The sequence below is a fragment of the Engraulis encrasicolus genome, chromosome 3 (assembly GCF_034702125.1).
Source record: "Engraulis encrasicolus isolate BLACKSEA-1 chromosome 3, IST_EnEncr_1.0, whole genome shotgun sequence".
Lineage (NCBI taxonomy): Eukaryota > Metazoa > Chordata > Actinopteri > Clupeiformes > Engraulidae > Engraulis > Engraulis encrasicolus.
This window is the reverse complement of record NC_085859.1, coordinates 15,678,730-15,701,229: the sequence shown is the minus strand read 5'-3', so window position 1 is coordinate 15,701,229 and position 22,500 is coordinate 15,678,730. Positions and strand designations below refer to the sequence as shown.

At 44.5% G+C, this 22,500-nt stretch overlaps 1 protein-coding gene across 1 annotated transcript in view; it reads left to right on the top strand.

Moving 5' to 3' along the window:
- Nucleotides 1–22,500, top strand: part of whrnb (whirlin b) — a 181,217-nt gene that overhangs the window by 64,688 nt on the left and 94,029 nt on the right. Inside the window, exon 3 of the mRNA XM_063195915.1 lies at nt 5,808–5,933. Within this exon, the coding sequence (XP_063051985.1) occupies nt 5,808–5,933 (126 nt within the window). The remainder of the gene's footprint in view (nt 1–5,807; nt 5,934–22,500) is intronic.

The following is a 22,500-nucleotide window of genomic DNA, read 5'->3' as shown; positions in this document are numbered from 1 at the left end:
CTATTTCTAACATGTTGCTTTGCAAATTAGAGGATATTTGATTAGACAGGACCAAACTATAACACTGAAATATTAAAATTGCACTAAAGTCTGCTTTTTTGAGTTTTTACTTTTACTTTTAATACTTAAGTATTTTGGAAGGCGGATACTTTTATACTTCTACTCAAGAAGTGTCTTTTACTTTTACTTGAGTAATTTTTAAGGTTAGGTAATTGTACTTTTACTCAAGTACATAACTGGAGTACTTCGTCCACCACTGTGTGTAAACTGCATCAGTGTGTACAAAGTATAGGGCTGCAATGGTGGTGGGGTGTGTGTGTGTGTATGTGTGTGCGCGTGTGCTGGGCGGGTGGCATGGCACGGGGAGAATTAGTGGGCAAAAATTGCCCACGGATAATGTTTTTGAAATTATCGATACATACATTTTGGTGGTACTGTAGTTCTGGATGAGCTCGGCTGCTCTGCTCGGAGATGATTTCTAATTAAAGAAGTGACAGTGATGTATGTTGTTTGGAGTTAGCACTCCGGATGGGACTCGTGGGCGAGCGAGGCGAGGGCCTCGTGAATATAAAAACAGAAACAAACACACGCACAGACACGCTGGGAGGGAGGACGAGTGGGTTTTATTCCTTGGTAGAGATAAATCACAGTTAGCTTGATACGTACGTGCACTATCTCACTCCGTCTGTCTCTCTGTCTAGATTGTGTCTTTTTTTTACTCCACTTTCTCTCTCAGGGGGGCTTATATGGTCGACGCATCCTACTGGCACAAACACAACAAAAGCGACTAGCGCAACACGGGCGACTGAAGTAATTGATTTTGTATGGAGGAGTATGGAGCAGTGACAGAGGAGACACAAACGATTTGGGACACAAGAGACGATTTGAGCGACTTGAGCCACTGTTTGTGTTTGAACCTAATGTTATGCTAATTAGCTATGATGCCGATCAACAACAGCCACCACAGCCAATTGGAATGCTTGCGTACTGCTTTTAACGGTCATACCAGAGAGAGTAGAGAGAGAGAGGTTCCATTGGCCCATTGTTTCCGGGTTCTATTATTGCAAGGGGGGGAATCCCCCTTTAGGCAGACCTAGGCAGACCTAAGGACTGTTCTATTCATTCTATGAGTATTATGACACGCCCCTTTAGGCAGACCGGAACCTGGTCATGTTAGGTGCCCATAGCAACCTATTACAATGGCTTATCTCTATACTTAAAGAATCTCTGGTCATACCATGTCACTTTTATAGGCCGTGTCGTTTTTGCTATAAAGACAGTTCAGTGACTCTTCTGTTGTGTTCGCTTGGTAATGCCGCAAGGCTTGCTAGGCGTCAGCGACCATTATGTGTCGACACGTAGAAAAAATGCATCCTCAGAAATGTTGGTATTTGATTGACATTTCATGCATTGTCATTGGAGGAGATACGTGCGATACTGTGGAGAATGTGTTAATGTGTCTAAACAACGCACGTTAACGCATGTTAGCTCACGTTGGTCACGTCGACTATGTACGTAAGCGCCCTTATTATATTCTGTTTACCTCTTTCAGTCTTTCTCTCTATCTTCCCGTCTCCACCTTTCACTCTCCTGTGGCCACTCCTCTATCTGTCATTCCATATCTCACTTCCCCACTGAGCCTCCTGTGTTTGGTCTATCTGTTTTATTTTTGTCCTCCCTCCCTCTCTCTCATTTCTTTTTTCACGTCCGTCTGTGACAGTCTTTCTTCTGGCCCTTCTTGGCTTTAACACCCCCCTACGCCCCCCCCAGCCAGCTTTGGCGTGTCAGAATGATTGATTTTCTGTCCGGGGCTGTGTTATGTGCCATTATTCATCTGTGCCCTAGCCCCAGACATCAGACGAAAAAAATAAATATAATGATTTATCTCCCTTTTGATCTTCTCCTTGCGCCTCTCTATTTACAACATTAGCGAACAATTAGCTGCCGTCGTAAAAAGAAAAGCAGCATCAGTGCAGTGCACCTCCTGACATAAAAAGTGTCTCTCCTCTGCCTCCTCCCTCCCTCTCTGTCTGGATAGGCTATTGAAGACCCACTTACCATAAAAATGGAGCAGCTTTTGTAGGCTGCGAGAAGACACGCATAATGACTTTGTAATTAGGCACTATTACTGGACAACAGAGGAATATGAGCACATACAGTGGTGGTGAATGTGTGCGGTCATGTGTGTATGTATGTGAGAGTGGAAGTGTGTGTGTGCTGGATGTTGATTGGTGGATTTATTGATCTGTGTGTGTGTGTGTGTGTGTGCGTGCGTGCGTGCGTGCGTGCGTGCGTGCGTGCGTGCGTGCGTGCGTGCGTGTGTTTGTGTGTGTGTGAGAGAGAGAGAGACAGGGAGACAAGAGACACAGAGAGACAGAATGTCAGTGTAAATGGGCCAACTAACGTTTGCAGGATTGTTTCTGTTCCTTGCCTCTACCTTTGGTGCTTGTGGTAAAAAAATAAAATAAACATTTTTTTACCACGAAATTGCGCCTGGAATTGGAATGGCCCCCAAGTGCACTTAGCACCTGTTGAACCCTGTTGAGGTGACTGAGCTGAGTGCCAGCGTGTGGCATCATGTCAGTGATGCGTATGCTATGCTCAAGGATGGATTACTGCACGGGCCTATCGGGCCCAGGCCAAGGGGCCCAAGAGTCAAGGGGGCCCTGAAGCTCAAAACCTCTATATTTCCATTCTCATATTGCGTTAAAAACACACTTTTACTAATAACTATGTCTTCAAATTGTCACGGGATAAAACCCTGAACCTCAAACAAAATAGGGTCTCTAACATCTGAAAGCGAAAGTGAAAAGTGAAAGCCCATTGGGAAAATCCAACTCCCATTGTCATTGTGACACAGCACTCCACAGCACACAAGTGAACACTACGAAACTGCATTTATGCCTCACCCGTGCAAGGGGGCAGCCCTCAGTGGCGCCCCATTGGGAGCAGTGCGGTGGGACGGTACCATGCTCAGGGTACCTCGGTCATGGAGGAGGATGGGGGAGAGCACTGGTTGATTACTCCCCCCACCAACCTGGCGGGTCGGGAGTCGAACTGGCAACCTCTGGGATGCAAGTCTGACGCCCTAACCGCTCACCCATGACTGCCCCTGTAGTCTAAAACCCTAAATGTTTTGCTAAACTAGCAACACCCATAGAGGGGGTCTTTCTTGTCGTTATGGCCCAGGGGCCCACAGACTCATGATCTGCCCCTGGCTATGCCAGCACATATTGTCCAAAAGAATTGATGGGGGTCACTAAGACAGTAAAAAAAAATATTGACGGTTTGGATTTGTCATGCCATTCCTTGTGACAGGTGTCATGTTGGGAAGAGTTTTATTTTGTGACCTGGCTGTCGACTTAACCGCATCTTAAATCAAGATGTCAGTTTCGGCCATAAATGCTGCACGGATGTCACGGCAAATGCTGACTGTGGGAGATGTGTTGTAGATGGAGATGTGGCAAAATGTATCTATTTATATAGCACATTTCATACACCAGGCAGCAACCAAAGCATAAAAGCCACAATGAACAAGGCAAAGCAAAAATAAAGTAAATCAAGAAGATAGCAGGTCTAATTGTTTTATGAGATAGTACAGTACTATAATACAAACAAGTACAAGTACAATCCAAACAAAACTATATAAATAGTTTAAAAATAAATAAATCAATAAAACCACAACTGAAACAGTCCACAGATAAATCACAACTTATACAGTGTAAGGGAAGCTAAAATGCTTTGTACAGCACTACAGCAGTATATAGATAGATAAACCACAGATACATAATGGCCTGAAATATTAAGCACATATTTTAACAAGACAGTTAGTGGTTTTTCCTTTTCAGTCGAAGCAGCATTGCTGTTTTACCTTGTCTAGTTTATTACTAAAACTATATTGGAGACGCTATTTTCCAAGTGGCAAGCACTGAATTGCAGATAACAGTGTAGGCTACATTCACTGTATACTATTCATTATATCTCGTTTGGAGCCTCGTAAAGTGCATGGTTATGCCATTGGAGAGCTGCAATAGTCACTGAAAAGACTTGACTAACTGCAATATTACTCATGGCCTGTGCCACAGATAGGAACGAGGTGGTGCTAAAGCACCTGTCCCTTTGCCTTATACTGGACACAAAATGCCCCCTTTGAAAGTTCTTTTTTGAACTTTTTTTTGTCACAATGTACTGTGTTTCATGTTGACATGATAATCTACAAATGCTTCATTATCAAAAGCATGTGACCGCATGTGACAATAATATTATATATAGCCTTTATAACTAGTAAGGCAGCCGGCAGTTCAGGGGCGCAACTACAGTATATGCGATGTATGCGTTGCAGGGGGGCGCCAGAGAGAGGGGCGCCAAATAATTATCAAGTGTTTTTTTTGGGGGGGGCACCTAAATAGTTCTTGCATACCCCCACAGAAATGAGTAGTTGCGCCCCTGCGTAGGTTCCACATGCCCCCAACACGCCCATCAGCACCTGCAGTGCTACTGTGCACGGTACTGGTAGTATTCATTATATTTCGGTTTTTAATAGACTTGGACCTCATTTCTCAACAGTGTCATTGCTGACTAAAGCCGGGCATACACTGTGCGACATTTTCACTCGTGGGTCTTAAGCTTCTGCTCACACTGCACGATGGAATTTCACTGTTTAAAAGTTCTCAGCTCACGACTCATGTCCTCACACTACACGAGCCGACAGTCGGATGCGAGCGAAATGCTTCCACCGTACGACGCGACAGGCATGTTTCCCCGGTCTGCAGAGGAGGGAACATTCGCACCTGAGGTGGAGATGAAGTCGGGCTCAACAGCGAATCGCACGGCCCTATTAATTTGTGCATGTGAAGTGTCAAATCGGGTCGTAGCACTGCTTTAACTGTGCGATTTACGCACGAGCCACGACCAGAATTTCAAACCGTTTTGATTTTCTTGCGACCCTGCGATTGCACGATCGTGAGGCGAAATCGCTTGTCGTTACCCCATGTACACTGTACGATGCGAGACTCACGATTGACCTGCGATTGAGCAAGAAATCGGCCCGACTCTCAAAAAGTCGTGCGAGTGCCAAATCGGGGCAAAATCGGGGCAAAAGTCGCACAGTGTAAGCCCAGCTTAAGTTAACAATTTACTTTCTTGCAATTCAATTTCCTTTTGACAACTGACTAAGTTGCTCACTAGTTAGCAACGGCACTGTCAAGAAACGGGGTCCTGCTTACTAACAATGCTACTACATCATGACACTGATTGAACTGCTACATTGCAAACAAGCGTGTTCGATACAATGCTAGTGTTCTTTTTCGACCTATCTGTGTGCAGGTCAACTTGACCATGGAAGAATTCTCTGTTTGCTTTAGGCACCTCTAAATGCTAATAATGCCATTACATTACATTATATTACACTTAGCTGACGCTTTTTTATCCAAAGCGACTTTCACTTATTCAGGTACAGGGTATTGGTTACAGTGCCTGGAGCAATGTGGGGTTTACGTAGGTGCCTTTCTCAAAGTCACTTCAGTCATGGATGGAGATGTAGAGAGGACAGGTAAGGGTGCGATATGAACCTGCAACTCTCTAACCACTATGCCAAGGCTGCCAGTCACCGCTGATGTGTGTTATCTCTGCTGTCTGTCTGTGCGCAGTGATACAATGCTAGTGCACGTTTTCGACCCCATCTGTCTTGCACAGGTGAACTCAACCATGGAGGAATTCTGCGTTTACTTTAGACACCTCTGAATGCTAATAATTCCAGTCACCTCATATCTCGACTGATGTGTGTTTTCTGTGTTGTCTGTGTGCAGGTGACTGTGAATATGGAGGACGGCCGGCCCCTGGGGCTAATGATCCGCGGCGGTGCCGAATACGGCCTGGGGATCTACATCACTGGAGTGGACAGGGGCTCCGCAGCGGAGTGTGCCGGGCTCAAGGTAACGCTACGCTGCTGGCCTGTGGCCTCTCATCCCTTCTCCTCTCTTCCCCTCTGCTCCGTTCCCCCTTCCTCTCCTCTCCTCTCCTCTCCTCTCCTCTCCTCTCCTCTCCTCTCCTCTCCTCTCCTCTCCTCTCCTCTCCTCTCCTCTCCTCTCCTCTCTTCTCCTCTCCTCTCATCTCTTTCCGTCTTGTCTCATGTCGTCTCGTTTCCTCTCCTCTCCTCTCATCTCCTGTCCTGTCCTCTCCTCTCCTCCCCACTATTCCTGTCCCTTCCCCTCCTCTCCTCTCGTGCCCTCCCTACCAATCCCCTACCCGCCATTCCCTCCCCCTCTCCTCCCCTTTCCTCCTCCTCTCTCCTCCCCGCCTCTCTGCTCTCCTGCCCTCTCCTCTCCTCTCCTCTCCTCTCCTCTCCTCTCCTCACCCATCTGCCCTCCTCTCCCCCTCCTCTGCTCTCCTGCCCTCTCCTCTCCTCTCCTCTCCTCTCCTCTCCTGTCCTCGCCTCTCCTCTACTCTCCTCTGCTCCGCTCCTCTTCTCTTCTCTTCTCTTCTCTTCTCTTCTCTTCTCTTCTCTCCTCTCCTCTCGTGCCCTCCCTACCAATCCCCTTCCCTCCATTCCCTCCCCCTCTCCTCCCCTCTCCTCCTCCTCTCTCCTCTCTTCTTTCCCTCTCCTCCTCCTCTCTCCTCTCCTCTCCTCTCCTCTCCTCTCCCTCTCCTCTCCTCTCCACTCCTCTCCTCTCCTCTCCTCTTCTCTCCTCTACTCTTCCCTCTCTCTTCCTCTCCTCTCCTCTCCTCTCTCTCTCTCCTCCTCTCCTCTCCACCCTGCCCTCTTCTCTTCTCTTCTCTTCTCTTCTCTTCTCTCCTCCCCTTCCCTTCCATTCCCTTCCCTTCCCTTCCCTTCCTTCTCCTTTACTCTCCTCTCCTCTCTTCTCCTCCCCTCCCTTCCCCCCTCTCTCAGCCTTCACATAAACTCACTAAACCAGGCGTGTAGTTGTTAAAATCAGCCGCGGGTAGCCTATGAATTTGTTGATCACGTTGCGTTGTGTTGGACGCTCCGTTGCGGTTTCCCTGCACACAGCCTCAAGGTAACTGGGCCGGGCTGCGGCCCCATGGCTCCACAGCCTTCACAGCTCACTAAATCAGCTGTAGTGTGTGTGGCCATGTAATGAAACCAGCCATGTGCACAGTCATTTTCTGCAGTCTTCTGGCACTGAGGAAGGCACACGCCGAAACGCGTCTGTGCACAGAAAAATAAAGAAAAAAATTGATGCAAGGTGCGCCCCCCTTTTCTTTGATTCTAAGTATTCATTTGGGACAGCACCCTTAAAAGTTATAAAGAAACCTGAGTGAAGCCTGCTACCTACTTGATTTGGCACTACTCTCTATCAATGTTGAATCAACGCTGCAAAATGGACTGTGTGTAAAACTATGAATTTGTTGATCACATTAGGTGGATGTACTGTAAATGACAGTTTTTAAAGACAGGACATGTTTTTCAGTAATGAAACGTTTGTTACAGCCATTTTGGTGTTTTGTATGTTTTAGTCTACTAATATAATATTTTGGGTTGAATATGAAATATTTGGTTATTATGGATAATATTAAAGTTTATGGCTGGATTATGTATTTAGTTTTGGTTTTATATTTATTGCTTTATGTGTGACGAACACCATTGGGGTGACGTCATATGTCAAGTGTCATATAGCCGGGTCATTTTGATTGGTTGAGTGAATGAGAAATGCAGCTCGGTCTGAAACACTATTTTGACCATATCTACTTTATGTTGCCACAATCATATGACCTTCTCATTCAGTTTGGACTGTTAAGTTATTTTAACTGGACTTTCATTCATCACTTGTTACCATCCTGGACAGACACAATAAATTATTTTCTGCACCGTAACATAAAGAGTGCGCGTTCAAGGCCAAGGCCTAGTGTTGACCATTCCTTGGAACTTTGGGAAAATGGACGCCACAACGTTGATCAGACATGCAAAAGATGTTTCAGCAGTTCGAGTGCACTTTACAGTAATGATCTCAAGTAAGTGTTTATGTGAAAGAGTGTGAGTTTGTAATGATATGATTTGGATTTGGTGCATTTCAATTCTATTGTAGTATAGGATGCATGTCCTGTGGTGCATCATGATCATGCATCAATTCTATTTTGGCTCCACAATAAAATATGCAGTGTGAATCCAACTCTTAGAGAGTCAATTTAACATCTTCTAGAGTGTATTTTGCCCCCGAGAACTCTCTAAGTGTAGAGTTAACACTGTATATTTTTACAGTGTGGGATGCCCTGCTGTATTAATAGCAGTGTAGTCTCTGAAAACTGCGAGGTGGCCATGATTCTGTTTACTCGGCATTTACTGTGTCCTCCATTACATCCACGGCTGGATTGGCCATAAGGCATACAGGGCATTTGCTCAGTGGACTGTTGGTAATTTTGGTCTGGTCCTCCCGTTACTGTCATGTAGTGGCATCAGCCCTCGTGTCACCACTGCTGACCTCTCCAAGTCAGATTGAAATATTCATTTTGGCTGTCGTAGTCACAATAGCTTATAATAGATGACTGAAAATGTTGTCACAGGCTTTCTCTCAATGCCTTGTCGACCGGTCTTGGCTGAAAATGCCCTGGCCTGATTTTTTGTCCCCTCCAGCCCAGTCCTGCCTCCATTGCATCGCTGGCTCTAACGATCCCTCCCATAGCTCCACAACATTAAGACTTGCTGCAGGTCTCTACCAGTCATTAGCTCCAGCCACAGCTGACTGCTTATCCAGTGGTCCGGGGACGCCAATAAAGGCGGACAAAGTTGTCAGTTGTCCCAGGCCCAGAGAGAGAGTGGGGCCCCAAGAATTAGGTTCTCATTACATTGTATGTGATGAGCAAGGGGGGCCATTCAGATGACATTGTCTCTGGCCTGGCCAAAAGACATGCACTGCAAAGGTTACAGTGCTGAAACACCACATCATTATGCCTTAAGGGTGTGAGGTTTTTAACAATCAATAAATCGGAAGTTACTCGGCAGCAGTGTACTATGGGGACCAAACCTCCTGCCTTGTTTTCCAGTCGTCTTGTAATTAGATTGTGATGACTGGGGTACACAGAGCCCAGATGCTATTTTGAGAAGACAAACATGTAGAGAGGGTTCAAATATGTACATCAGCCATCCATGTCGCAATCGTGACACAGCTTCAGAACAGACTGGCGCCAGTCAAATCAAATCACATTTTGATTGAATCAAAGTTGCATCTACAATTGAATGCAGACAGCATTGCTTCCGACTCAGCTGAACCTCTCCGCAACAACAAACTGCATCACAGAAATCCATTTTTGTACTGTCGTCGCAGAAATCACAACAGGAAAATTCCATAGAATTCCACATTGGTATCCGACCACTGACGTATATACTATATGGACAGTGTGCCTCTATTGTACTCCATTCAACGGTTTTGAAGCATCCACGATTAATCGGCAAGGATTCTTTCGATCTATATGTCCGGATTCGTACCTTAACAACGCTGAAAACAAGCGCTGACAGGACGGTGGTTGCGTTTGACTGTCAATGAAAAGAATTCTAAAAGAATACTAATTGTCAATCAAATCAATTGTTAAGACATTCATCAATTAACAATGCTCATTGGTCATTTACAGTACAATTGATCAAATAAAGGGTCAGCCTGAAAAAAATATGTATTTGGCTGATTTAAAAGAATTGGTAAGTTTCAAGTCTCCCATAGAGATGAATGGGAAATGTCAATTTTTTTATTTTCGGTTTACGGGTCTAGTCCCACCCCGCAACGTTGCCTCACCTCAGAATAGAACCCACGGCGTCTCCTCTAGTCAGTGTCAATGTATCCGGCAGTCAGACACCTAACATTCCGTGGAACTTCAAGGTTCCTGTCACCTCCTTGCATCAGGGGTGCAGTGTCAGAGCCTGAGGAGGACAGTTTTAGAAGTCGCCCAGGATGTGGAGGAGTATAGACTGGGGGAAATGATGCAATAGCCTGAAAGAAAAGTGCAGGACATTTGTCAGGAAATCTTTAATAATGATGATATCTTTAAAATGCACTGGGGTGCTATTCTGCATTGTACATAAAACAAGCTAGAGACGTGTCGCATTGATTTTTCCCAATCGATTTCAACCAGTAGCTCAATGACTTGTGTGACTGGGGTTAAAGTGCCTGGTGGGGGTTCCTGTTTTTGTGCTACTGTACAGTATGTGTTTCTATCCTCTGGGCTTGTTGTTGGGCTTTTTTAACTACCCTGCTGATGCCTCATGATTCTGACTACTTGGGATTCACACCTTCAAACTCACTGACAGTGAATGTCATTCCGCACTTGTTAGCAGGCTATTGCATATTGCATTTTATATTGCATATAAAAACTTTATTCCTCGTAGTGTTATTTGTTTTCTACTGTGGGTCACTGATCATCTCCAGCGAGCTTTCTCAGGTGTCGTCCAGGGCCTTGTAGTTTGCCTGTAATTTCAAAACATTATGTTGATTTTTTATTGTTATTACTTGCCCTCGGTCTCACTTAGTCACTGAACCGTTCGTTATTAATTAACGCATGTAATCACTGAACAACATTGTTGAACCTGATTTGCTGATGTACTCCCTCCAATATTCTCTTACTGTATTCTGCATTCATTCATTAATTAATTTATTCACTGATTCATTCATTGACTGACTTTCTTTCTTTTTTTCTTTCTTTCTTTCATTCATTCATTCATTCTTTCTTTCTTTTGTTCTTCCTTCCTTCTTTCCTTACGTCATTCATTCATTCATTCTTTCATTCATTCATTCATTCTTTCTTTCTTTTGTTCTTCCTTCCTTCTTTCCTTTCTTTCTTTCTTTCTTTCTTTCTTTCTTTCTTTTGTTCTTCCTTCCTTCTTTCCTTTCTTTCTTTCTTTCTTTCTTTCTTTCTTTCTTTCTTTCTTTCTTTCTTTCTTTCTTTCTTTCTTTCTGCCTTTCTTTCTTTCCTCCCTTCATTCCTTCCAACCTTCCTTCCTTCCTTCCATCCTTCCTTCTGTCATTCATTCATTTATTCTCTCGTTCGCTCATTCTTTCCCTCGTTCATTGGCCATCACAGTGATTGTTATTGATCCGGTAATTGACTGAATCAGACCATTCAAATGCACAGCAGCTATAAAGATGGATCCAGTGAAAGCTCAGCCCACAGCAGGCTACTTTTGAAATCACCAGTCAGACGCAATCTTTTCCCCCTGAAGCAATAAGAAATCGCAGCAGAATATAGGATTGTTTTTCCGTCACATAATGTGTGTGTGTGTGTGTGTGTGTGTGTGTGCGTGTGTGTGTGCGTGTGTGTGTGTGTGTGTGTGTGTGTGTGTGTGTGTGTGTGTGTGTGCGTGTGTGTGTGTGTGTGCGTGCGTGCGTGTGTGTGTGTGCATGTGTGTGTGTTTGCACCGTGTAATGTATGTATGCCCGTGTGGATTTGTGTGGAATCTCTGCAAGGCGCGTAGGTGGGCAGGCATGTCATTATCTTTTGACATCTGGCCATCAATCTGACGCGAGGTGTCATGTTGATCGGCTATATGTCGAAATGCCATTCTGCAGTGCAAAGGCAAACAGCTGAGGAGTCTGCCGTTTAAACCTGCCTGTCATATCATTCCTACTATGAATCAGCACCATCAGCTCTGCCCAATGCCTCTCACTTGCTTTTTAGGTAGATTTTGCTCAGTTTTTTTTGTCAGTTTTTTTATTTTATTTTGTTTTTCCTGCTGAAATGCCATATTATTTGCAACGATGGCATTACTGTCAGTGTATAAGTCACCTAAATTGATTAGGCTAATCAATTAAATGCATTAAAAAATAACAAGGTAAAAGGGACCAAATATTTTTTTGAGAGCTCAGTTTATTGCCCTTGCAATATAGGGTATTGCATCAGATCTCATTGCAAGTGAGATCACTGCAAAGATTTGTTTACTTTGTATGCATGCCACGCTTGTCAGTGTTTCTTCAACAGAGAACAAGACACCACATTGAGAAAGAAATACTATACACATTTAAAATCGAGGACAGAATGTCTCTTCACATACTGTCACTTCAACACACCAAGGTCATCAGACCCTAAGTTGCATAGAAAAACAAAGTGCAAAGCAGGGGTGCATTTCTGGAAAACATAGTTGCTAACTATGTTAGCTACTTTGTTGGTTGCAATACAATTTCCCATTGGCAACTACAGAAGTTGCTAACTGTTAACAACTACACTTTCCAGAAATGCACCCCAGTTATGCAAAGCAGTTTCCAACTGGCGGATGGAAGGACCAACATAATGTAGAATTCTCTTGCACATCTTGCTGAATAAACTTGACGGACCAACATAATGTCAGAAAAAGTCTCTTGCACATGGCAAAAAAATAATTTTGAGTCATGTTTGCAACCACGCATGTATTTTCTGGATCGCAACAAGATCTGCTTGGTCTTAGAAAGGTGGGGAAGAATGGTCAACAACCAACATTGACAGAAATAAAAAAACATCTGCTTCCTGTTTGATGCAGCGAGTGAACTGCCTCGCAAACATGTGGACGGTCACGGTTGGCACAGGCAATTCACATCAGGTAGATGAGGGCCAATCAGGGCAGATTACTAACAACATGGGGGAGGTCCATGCCAGCACAGTGAGAGTGAAGTAACTGCACCAGTACTACTGTGCAGCAGAAAATGTGGTAACACTTTATTTTAGGGATACATCTATTAGCACTAATACATACAATGTTAATGCCTGCATAAGCAACTTGTAAGGCATGTACTAAGCAAACGCTAAGGCCTACTAGGTCCTTACTAAGGTTAAATTGGTAATAAATCCCTTATTGTGCATGAACAAGACATTTGCGAATACATGCAAATGTTTGATTTTGCTTTGTACATGCCTTATAAGTTACTTATACAGGCACATTGTATGTATTAGTGCTAATAGATGTATCCCTAAAATGAAGTGTTACCGAAAATCTGTTCCCACGACAACTTGACACCATGTCACAAGAATGCGGAACAGAAGTCACTCCCATATGCCGCGTCGCGGATACGATTTCTAACCAGAATGCTTCACACACGCGTAGTGCGCTTGTGTGCGGCACAGATCTGCACAGAATGCGGCATCACAAACGAGCCTGTGGTGTGCTCCATGGTGTGTCTCCTGAACTAGGTTCTCTTGAGGACATACACTTCTATGGCACCAATCAGCAGTCTCCATATCCTCCCCCTGTGTTCTTGCCCAATCTCTCCTCAGCCAGACAGACAACCTGCCAGTCAAAGTCAAAGGAAGCCGAGTAGCTCATATTACTCCCATCAGTTACGAACTTGTCTCAAAGCGGACTCACAGCAAACTCCATTTGACTCCCGCCAGAGTTTCCCCCCCGTCTCCGTTCTATCTTTACTTCAAAAACGGCCGCACTTATGACACGAGTGTGTCTGTCTGTCTTAGCGCCACGCACCCACCAGGGATCCACGCTATACATGAATAATTCCAGAGAGATAATAAGGTGTCGGTTTGACAGGGCCGGCCGAGGTGAGACGTTTTCTGAGGTAAGCCATGCCTGACTAAATCCATTCTGCCAGGGCTGCTTTGTCATGGCGCCACGCCCCCTTGCCAGGGAAAAGATGTGAAAACGAGCCTTCAGTAAATCCAAATTGAGTCTCTGAGAGATTGAGAGTGAGCTTGACAACCTTGGCAACAGCCTCGGCGACAAAGAGATGAAACTTGTTTGTCTTACTCACAGAGACCGGGTTTCGTTGCGGCCTCTTTGTAGCATTAGCAGCTAATAAAAAGCCACCCCACCCGCTCCACCTCGAAATGAAATGGAATGGAATGGAATGGACCTGAGTGAGTGGTGAATTTTTGAACTCACAGCTTTGTATGGACTAAAAAAATGGGAAAAGGCTGGAAAGAGAGAGAGAGAGAGAGAGAGAGAGAGAGAGAGAGAGAGAGAGAGAGAGAGAGAGAGAGAGAGAGATGGAGAGAGATGGAGAGAGAGAGACAGAGAGAAAAACAGAGACAGAGAGGTCAAGACAGAGAGAGGAGAATGACAGCGAGCGAGAGGGATAGAGAGATGAGAGGGAGGGTGCAGGGGGAAGGCTGGAAAGACAGAAGAGAAGGAGGGAGAGGGAGAGGGAGAGGAAGACGGACAGCAGGCCTCTGCCTCTTCTGCCTCTCCTGCTTCTATTTGTCCATTTTCAATGTTCTGGCTGGCTGGAGGTAATAGGGCTTTGTGGGCACTTTCATAGCTCTCGGAGAGTAACTGTGTTTTGCTGTGCTTAGTCTAGTAAACTGGAATATTCCACGGCAGCCGTCACCAGGGCTGTTGACAGCTTTTGCTGGGCCCAGGAAGAAGTCATCTGAAAGGGCCCCCCCATTCAATGCATACAGTGCAATGAAAACTCAATTTTGGGCCCCCTGTCTCCCTGGGCCCGGGACAACTAGCCCCTTTGTCCTCCCCGGTCGGCTTCCCTGGCCATCACCACTGATGTGAGTGACTGGGTCGTATAGGGTGAGGGTTCTCATTGTTTTGGGCTGAGGTGCAGACCTCGAATGGACTCCAAATGGAGCAGAACAGTGTCCAAGGACTCTCGCACCATATCACACCATAAAAATTATAGTTACCATAATTGTTTATCATTCATTTTAATGAGCAGCTTTCTCGTTAAATGTGAATCTACTGTGTATCTGCTTGCCTCACATTAACGGTGGTGGGGTTGTGTGTAAATTCAACTTCATTGAAACAAATAACCGATAATTAGCTTGAACCCACTCTGCTTTTTCGTGTATGCCATTGTTACAACGTTTTGTTGCCAGACCTACCGTATGTAACCCAGACCCCTTGGCATCCCCGAAACCTCACTTTCAGAACCTCCTGCCTAAGGTGAGGGCTGGTGGATTTGGGTAGCTCTTACTTGTAGGCTCTGCTCAGATCTCACTTAGAATTTTTTTCCCCCTCAAAGTTTCATTCTCTCAGATCTTCCCGACTCATCTCTTTCTCTGACTTTTATCAGCTGTCTTTTCTTGTTATTGACTCTGTGTCTTTAATGTTTGGTCAGATGACACTGGTTTAGAAAGGTTGCAGAAAATGAAAAAAAAGGTCTGGGTTAAAAAAAAAATGTTGTAAAAGTCGTTTTATGTTTGTTTTCTTGCATCATTTGATGTGAATGCAGATATAACCCGATGGTTTATGGTTTTGCAGACATGCCATAGTTAATCCTCAGCTGTCTGCTTTGCCTGGCTCACACCAAGAGCTCACCCACTGCAGCTCATGAATAGCCCTGACGTAGTACATAACTACGCATATCTGTACCCGTAGAGTGTCTAGCCCTCCTTTTCAATTTAACGGCTGTTAACTGGTCTTCACATTCCAATTGGTTACCGGCAAACTGCACCATAACCCGTCTCATTACCGTGCAGCACATTTAATTTATACATTTCCAATTTCCTTCGATGGGCACCCAAGAGGCTTTTTATTCTCCCCACTGAAGCGCAAAGCAACAGAGGGTGCGGTATGCAGTGCAATGTGGAAAAAAGAAGTGCCCAGATATGGGTATACAGTATTGGGGAAACTAACCAACCCCTTCACAGTCGCTTATGGCTCAGGACTTTGCAATATATCTACGTATGTATAGCTACGTATGTATATCTACGTATAAGGCACCCGTGACACTATGTACACTTACTTTTTGGTGTGCGTGTGTGTGTGTGTGTGTGTGTGTGTGTGTGTGTGTGTGTGTGTGTGTGTGTGTGTGTGTGTGTGTGTGTGTGGGTGTGTGTGTGGGTGTGGGTGGGTATGGGTGTGGGTGTGTGTGTGGTGTGGGCAGTGACACAGCGGGCGACGTGTGTTACCCTCCATCTCTCTCTCTCCCCCCCCCCCAAAGAAATACAAGGAATACAATGGACATTGTACTAGGTAGAGAGACTATGGACACTCCTGGACACTTTATTGGCCACTTGTCCTGGCTTCTATGTGCCACTCAGCTAAGGCACATGTGACACTGTGGACACTTTATTTTTTGGTGTGTGTGTGTGTGTGTGTGTGTGTGTGTGTGTGTGTGTGTGTGTGTGTGTGTGTGTGTGTGTGTGTGTGTGTGTGTGTGTGTGTGTGTGTGTGTGTGTGTGTGTGTGTGTGTGTGAGAGAGAGAGAGAGAGAGAGTGAGAGAGATATGCCTTGGCAAAATGTATGTAACAGTGAGCTATATATGGTTATTTTATGTGTAAGTATGTGTGTAATGTCTCGTGAGCAATGTCTTTATTTATGTAGCCTATGTGTGTATGCTACTTGACACCTTAATTTCCCCCTGGGATCAATAAACGATACTCTACTCTACTCTACTCTACTCTACTCTACTCTACTCTACTCTACTCTACTCTACTCTACTCTACTCTACTCTATACATACTGTATACCTGTATGTGTGGGCAGCTGTGGTGTAATGGTTAGGGAGTTGGACTGTAGAGTTGCAGGTTCCAACTGGGACGCAGGAACTCGTTTTGACTAGCGGGTGTTGTGATTGGCGTAGGGTCTGGGAGTCCTCTCCCAGAAAAAAAATCTGTTTTTTAGATGCAATTTCCTGCATTCTAATCAATTTTAGGGCGAGGAATGGCGAATCACGTCTGAGTAACTTCCTCATATTTTATGTAGCCTAAACAAGGATGGCTAGATCTTACCTTTTTTTTCTTTAACATCTCACTTTGACATTATTAAGTTGCGGAAGGGAAACGCGCACCTGATGTGGAGGTGAACCGTTCCAATCCTCCCCTTACCTCTCACTACACCTCCATCCATGGCTGAAATGTCCTTGAGCAAGGCACCCAACCCCACATTGCTCCAGGGACTGTAACCTAATATCTGTATTAATAATGAAGTAATATCTGTAAGTTGCCATGGATAAAAAGCATGAGCTAAGTATAATGTAATGTAATAAATAATATGCCTGTATCTAAAGTTGAAGGGGCACAACTTTTAAATGCACTGATGTGCATATTTTGGATAAGTACAGCAGATGGAGGGATGGGAAGGAAGGAAGGAGACCATCTATTTCCATCTTTGAACAGAGAGACAGGTGGACTGCGGCATCATCTGCCTGCTGTATGCACCAATTTGGCTTTGTATATCCAGGGCTGTTTAAAGGTACTTTGCTGCCCTAGGCAAATAAGGACTTGGGGCCCTTATACATATACAGTCATGGCCAGGGTTGGATTTTATTACTTTATTATTATTTACACTTAGCTGACGTTTTAAAAAAAAAAAATCCAAACCAACTTACAGATATTACAGGAGGTTATTGATTACAGTCCCTGAAGCAATGTGGGATTAGGTGCCTTTATTCAAGGGCACTTCAGTCATGGATGGAAGTGTAGGGAGTGGTTAGGGCATGGTTTTCATCTGGAGGCCGTAGGCAATTGCCTAGTTTGCCTGCCTTGTTGTGACAGGCCTGCCTATCTCCTGGCAGGAAGTTTAGCTTGCTTCACACTGCTCCTCATCCCGTAGACTTTTCCACCTGCGCTGCGGTCTCTTGGCCCTCTTAGTTTCACCTGAGAGCTTCTGTCCTGTCCAGGCTGCACAGCACACCTGCCAAGTTGCTGTCCCTCTCACTTTGCCGGAGTTAAGTGGGTCGGTGTTGTGTCTAGTGGGCTGGCTGACCAGTACTGCCCTACAATATCAGAACGCAGTATCTTGAAAATGGTCGAAAATGGGTTTAGACCGGAAATTGGCTTTAAAATACCTTCTTTTTCTTGTGTTAATTTTTTTGGCCCAACTTGGTCCCGTTTCGGAAAAAAACGCAAAAAAATGATTATACTGCGCTTTTTGGTTTTAGGAGGTTACGTCGTACTAGCCAAGAACGCAGTATAATGCGAATTATACTGCACTTCTCCATTGACACCGTGGTTTTGGTGTAGACAGTAATACCACAACAGAGCGCAGTATAATGATTTTTCAGCTAAAAAGTAATGAGAATGTTGTTTTTTTTGCTTTTTTCTTGTGTGCATAAATTTTCACCATAAAAAAGTATTATATGGAAGTGTCATCACCACTTTACCTCCAACACAGTCGCGTGGACAGAAAGGAAACTTTAAAGCCTTTTTTCTCAGTTTGCCATTTTGAATTATACTGCGTTCTGAAATTGTAGGGCAGCGTAGCAGAGGAACAGAGGGTCTTTATCGACCCAGAGGAACAGAGGGTCTTTATCGACCCTGAAGTCATCTCTCATCACACTTCAACCGTTTCATATTCCGAAAGTAGCATGGTGTTCTTCAGAGACACTTAAGGGAAAACTTCTGAATGAAATGAAAACTGGCACGTTAAAACACTATGCCAATTGGGTATGTTGGCTGGGAAACAACATTGTGCCAGCCCATTCCATTTTTAACTCCTTTTTTTGGGCTAACAATGCTAAGTGCACAGAGAAAGCCAGACAAGAGTATTATTTCTAACTAGGGCTGCAACAATATTTTATCGAACTGAGAAATCGTGAAATGCAGGGTCACAATACTGTATCGTGATGCAAGAAGGCAGTATCGTGATATGCCCTTTCAAAGTTCTGTTACCCTTCAGTCCAGAGAACAACCAAATTATATGATGTGATGGTGCTTCCAAGCTTCAAATCAATGTCATTATTATTATGAAATGTTTAAACAGTTATTAGTAGCCTCTTGTATCCTATAAACCTATTCTGTACCTAGTATAAACGATCATCAAAAAGATACATGAATTTTAAAAATCTTGGGGTGTATCGAACCGTAGGTCAGAAATCGTGATATGAATCGTGAGTTAACTATATCATTACAACCCTATTTTTAACCATTAAAACAAAGATATAGTGCTGTGGGTCACGTCTTCCATGTTTGGATAACAGTGACACAAGCATCTTAGAACAATCAAACACCACAAGCAGGTAATTGGAGTGCTTCTGGTCTTCACATTTTCCCTTGGTGCTCATCAGTGTTGGGGCTCTCAAACTTGGTCCAGATAGAGAAATTCTGTGGCACGTAGTTAAGGTTACAATTTTTTACTATTTTAATTTGGCTACAATGCCTACGCGTTTCGGCCCTTATGGCCTTCTTCAGAGCGCTTTGTCTACCTGGACTATCTTAGAACAATGGCAGAGTCATTGACACAACATAAATAGCAACATGAGCTCCAAAAATTCCGTGCCCCCCCTGACACGGATGTTAAGGACACAAAATCCGTGTCCAGGAGCACGGATTTTGCCAAAATTCCGTGCTCCTGGACACGGAATTATTTTCCGTGATGGACACACAGAAGTGCTCTCTCTATACTCCCACAGCTCTATGTTTCCACAGTCTTGTGTTTTCTCAGGATTTTTCTCATTTCAAATATTTTTTCTCAAAAAAAACATAGGGATTGTTTTGGTCTGGGCACAGCTCGTTTTCTTTCATTCATTATATGAATTTGATAGCCTAGCAAACAACTGGAAAAGGTATTTCTCAAAAATGTGTCTTTAATGACAGGTTAAGGTTAGGGAATGTTTTGGTCAGGGCACAACTTAAAATTGCTATAGCATTATTTTGTTTAGGATTAGCATTTGGTATGTATTTTCTAATGATAGAGTTAACACAGTGCTGTGGTAATAGCCTATAGAAAGCACTTCCGTGTGCCCATCACGGAAAACAATTCCGTGTCCAGGAGCACAGAATTTTGGCAAAATCCGTGCCACGGACTTCGTGTCCTTAACATCCGTGTCCAGGAGCACGGAATTTTTGGAGATCATGCTGCAAATAGCATCCCACTCTTTACAGTACATACACTGCCTAACAAACCTACTGTATGAGGTATACAACAAAGAGTACATCGGCCTACCTCCCACACACACTTCCCCACCAGCTTAACCTACGGTAGGGTTGTCATCTTCGGGCCAACTATAGCAAAAGCCTCTCAGCACTGTTGCCGTTAAGAAGCTGTTTAGACATACAGTATGAGGGCATTTTTCAAAGCAAATGAGTTTTACAACGCTCATTTCATAACTGTTTCTAAAAATATCCCATTTATGGGGATAAATCGCATCTGTCACAGTGGAGTTTTTGTTTTTATCCACGTGTCATGTTTGAACGTAAACAGATAAAATGAAACATAAAAAATTCATTTAAAAATATCCGCATATACGTATAACCAGCATCTAAATTACACTGCCTGTTTTTTTTACAGTATATTTGGACGTTTGCCCCCCAAAAACGTCCTTAGTGAAGTTAAATCACTTTCATAACCGTATACTTTCACACGGCTAATGAAGTGCCATAAAGCATTATTATTATTATTCAGAAACACAGCCAAGTCGTCTCACGAGTGCACTGTATAATGTGTCAGCTTTTGGAGCGTAGCATCAACAAAGCTCATTTGCGTGTTAATATAAGCGCATAAATTCTTGTTTGCAACTGTAGGCTTGTGACTGATTGCGATATAAAAGCATTGTTAAGAGTGGCTGGCAGAGTATCGGTCTGGACAGTGTAGTGTGGTGACTTTTATTTTGGAGGAGTTTGTTGTTGTTGTCATCTGTTGATTGTTTGCTAATGATGTTGTTTGCTGTTTTGAGCGGCTATCTCCAACTGGCTCCCCAAATCTCAATGACTTATGAGTTACTGTGAGTGTGTGTGTGTGTGTGTGTGTGTGTGTGTGTGTGTGTGTGTGTGTGTGTGTGTGTGTGTGTGTGTGTGTGTGTGTGTGTGTGTGTGTGTGTGTGTGTGTGTGTGTGTGTGTGTGTGTGTGTGTGTGTGTGTGTGTGTGATCTCTAATCTTATTTTGACAAGAATTGAAAGTGATAGTGCGCGTGTGTGCGAGTGTGTGCATGTGTGCGTGTGTGTGACATCACTCCTATCTGTACCTTTGTGACAAGAATTCAAAGCGATGGTGTGTGTGTGTGTGTGTGTGTGTGTGTGTGTGTGTGTGTGTGTGTGTGTGTGTGTGTGTGTGTGTGTGTGTGTGTGTCAGCGTCTGTTGTGTGTGTCCACGTCTGTTGTCTGTGTGTTTGTGTGTGTGTGTGTGTGTGCTGCACGCGTATGTGTGTGTGTGCATGCGTTTATATGTGCTTGCGCCTGCTTCTCACTTCCTTTCTGTGTGTGTGTGTGTGTGCGCGTGCGTGTTTGATTGTGTTTGTGTGTTTATGTGTGTGTGTGTGTGTGTGTGTGTGTGTGTCACCCTGATTGGAGTGAGTGTGTTGCTTGCTGTGTCCCTGGCTCTGTGGCTGCTGTGAGGCCCATAGTGTAGTGAGCAGGGGCCTGGGCTGCCCCCATCTGACCCTGACCAAGAGGACACAACAGCTGGGGTCTCATCTGGCCAACACGCTGCCCCAGAGTGGGCGACACACACACACACACACACACACACACACACACACACACACACACACACACACACACACACACACACACACACACACACACACACACACACACAGAGAGCTCAGTTCAGTAGTGCCATGTATGGAGATATGTTCCTTTCATCACATACACACGCTGGCATGTGTGCACGCACAGGGGAGGCAATGTGTCCAATTTTCATTGGCCCAGGGAGATGGGCATGGGCAGCCCAGAACTGAGTCCTCGTTATGTTACATGTATTGAGAGGAGAAGCCTTTCAGATGACTTTGTCCCGGGCCGGGCAAAAGCTGTCAGCACACACACGCACACGCACACTCACACTCACACTCACACTCACACACACACACACACACACACACACACACACACACACACACACACACACACACACACACACACACACTCACACTCACACTCACACTCACACACTCACACACACACACACACACACACACACGGTCAGGATTTTTTACCCCTATTTGAATGAAAAATGCTGCATATGGGCTCTAAGGCCCAATCACGCAATTCGAGTAATAAGGCCCACTGAAACACAGCACTCTGCTCTGCTCTGCTTTAATTGTGCAATCCCAGTAATTGCTCAATTTTTCAGCAGGCCGTCCCAGAGGTTGGCATGGGAAGCAATGCAACACCCTCTCTCCTACTCCACATTAGTAATACTCTCCCAAAGCACAACAGAACAGACAAGTTACAAGGAAGAAAGTTTGCTGCCCTTACTGACTGCAAAAGAGGCCTGAGAGAAAGTAAACAAAGCAGAGCAGTCAGAAAGGATAAGGGAGAAGAAGGGAGTGGGGTTGAGGGGGAGAGACAGGGAGGGGGGAGAGAGAGAGAGAGAGAGAGAGAGAGAGAGAGAGAGAGAGAGAGAGAGAGAGAGAGAGAGAGAGAGAGAGAGAGAGAGAGACTCTGAGGATTGAGGGTGTTGTTCTTGCTCTGAGTAGAGGAGAAATGAAAGGCATTCCATCCTTGGCCAGAAATACTGTGGTGTTGTTATTGCCATTCAAGCAAATCAACATTGTGTGCTTGTCACATATTCTGGATCGTAACAGTTTCTTTCTCAATGATGTACTATTAATTACCTCTGCCAAGGAGGTTACGTCTTTGGTTGTGTTGGTTTGTCCGTCTGTCTGTCTGTCTGTCTGTCTGTCTGTCTGTCTGTCTGTCTGTCTGTTTGTTTGTCAGAAGGATAACTCAAAAAGTTACGAATGGATTT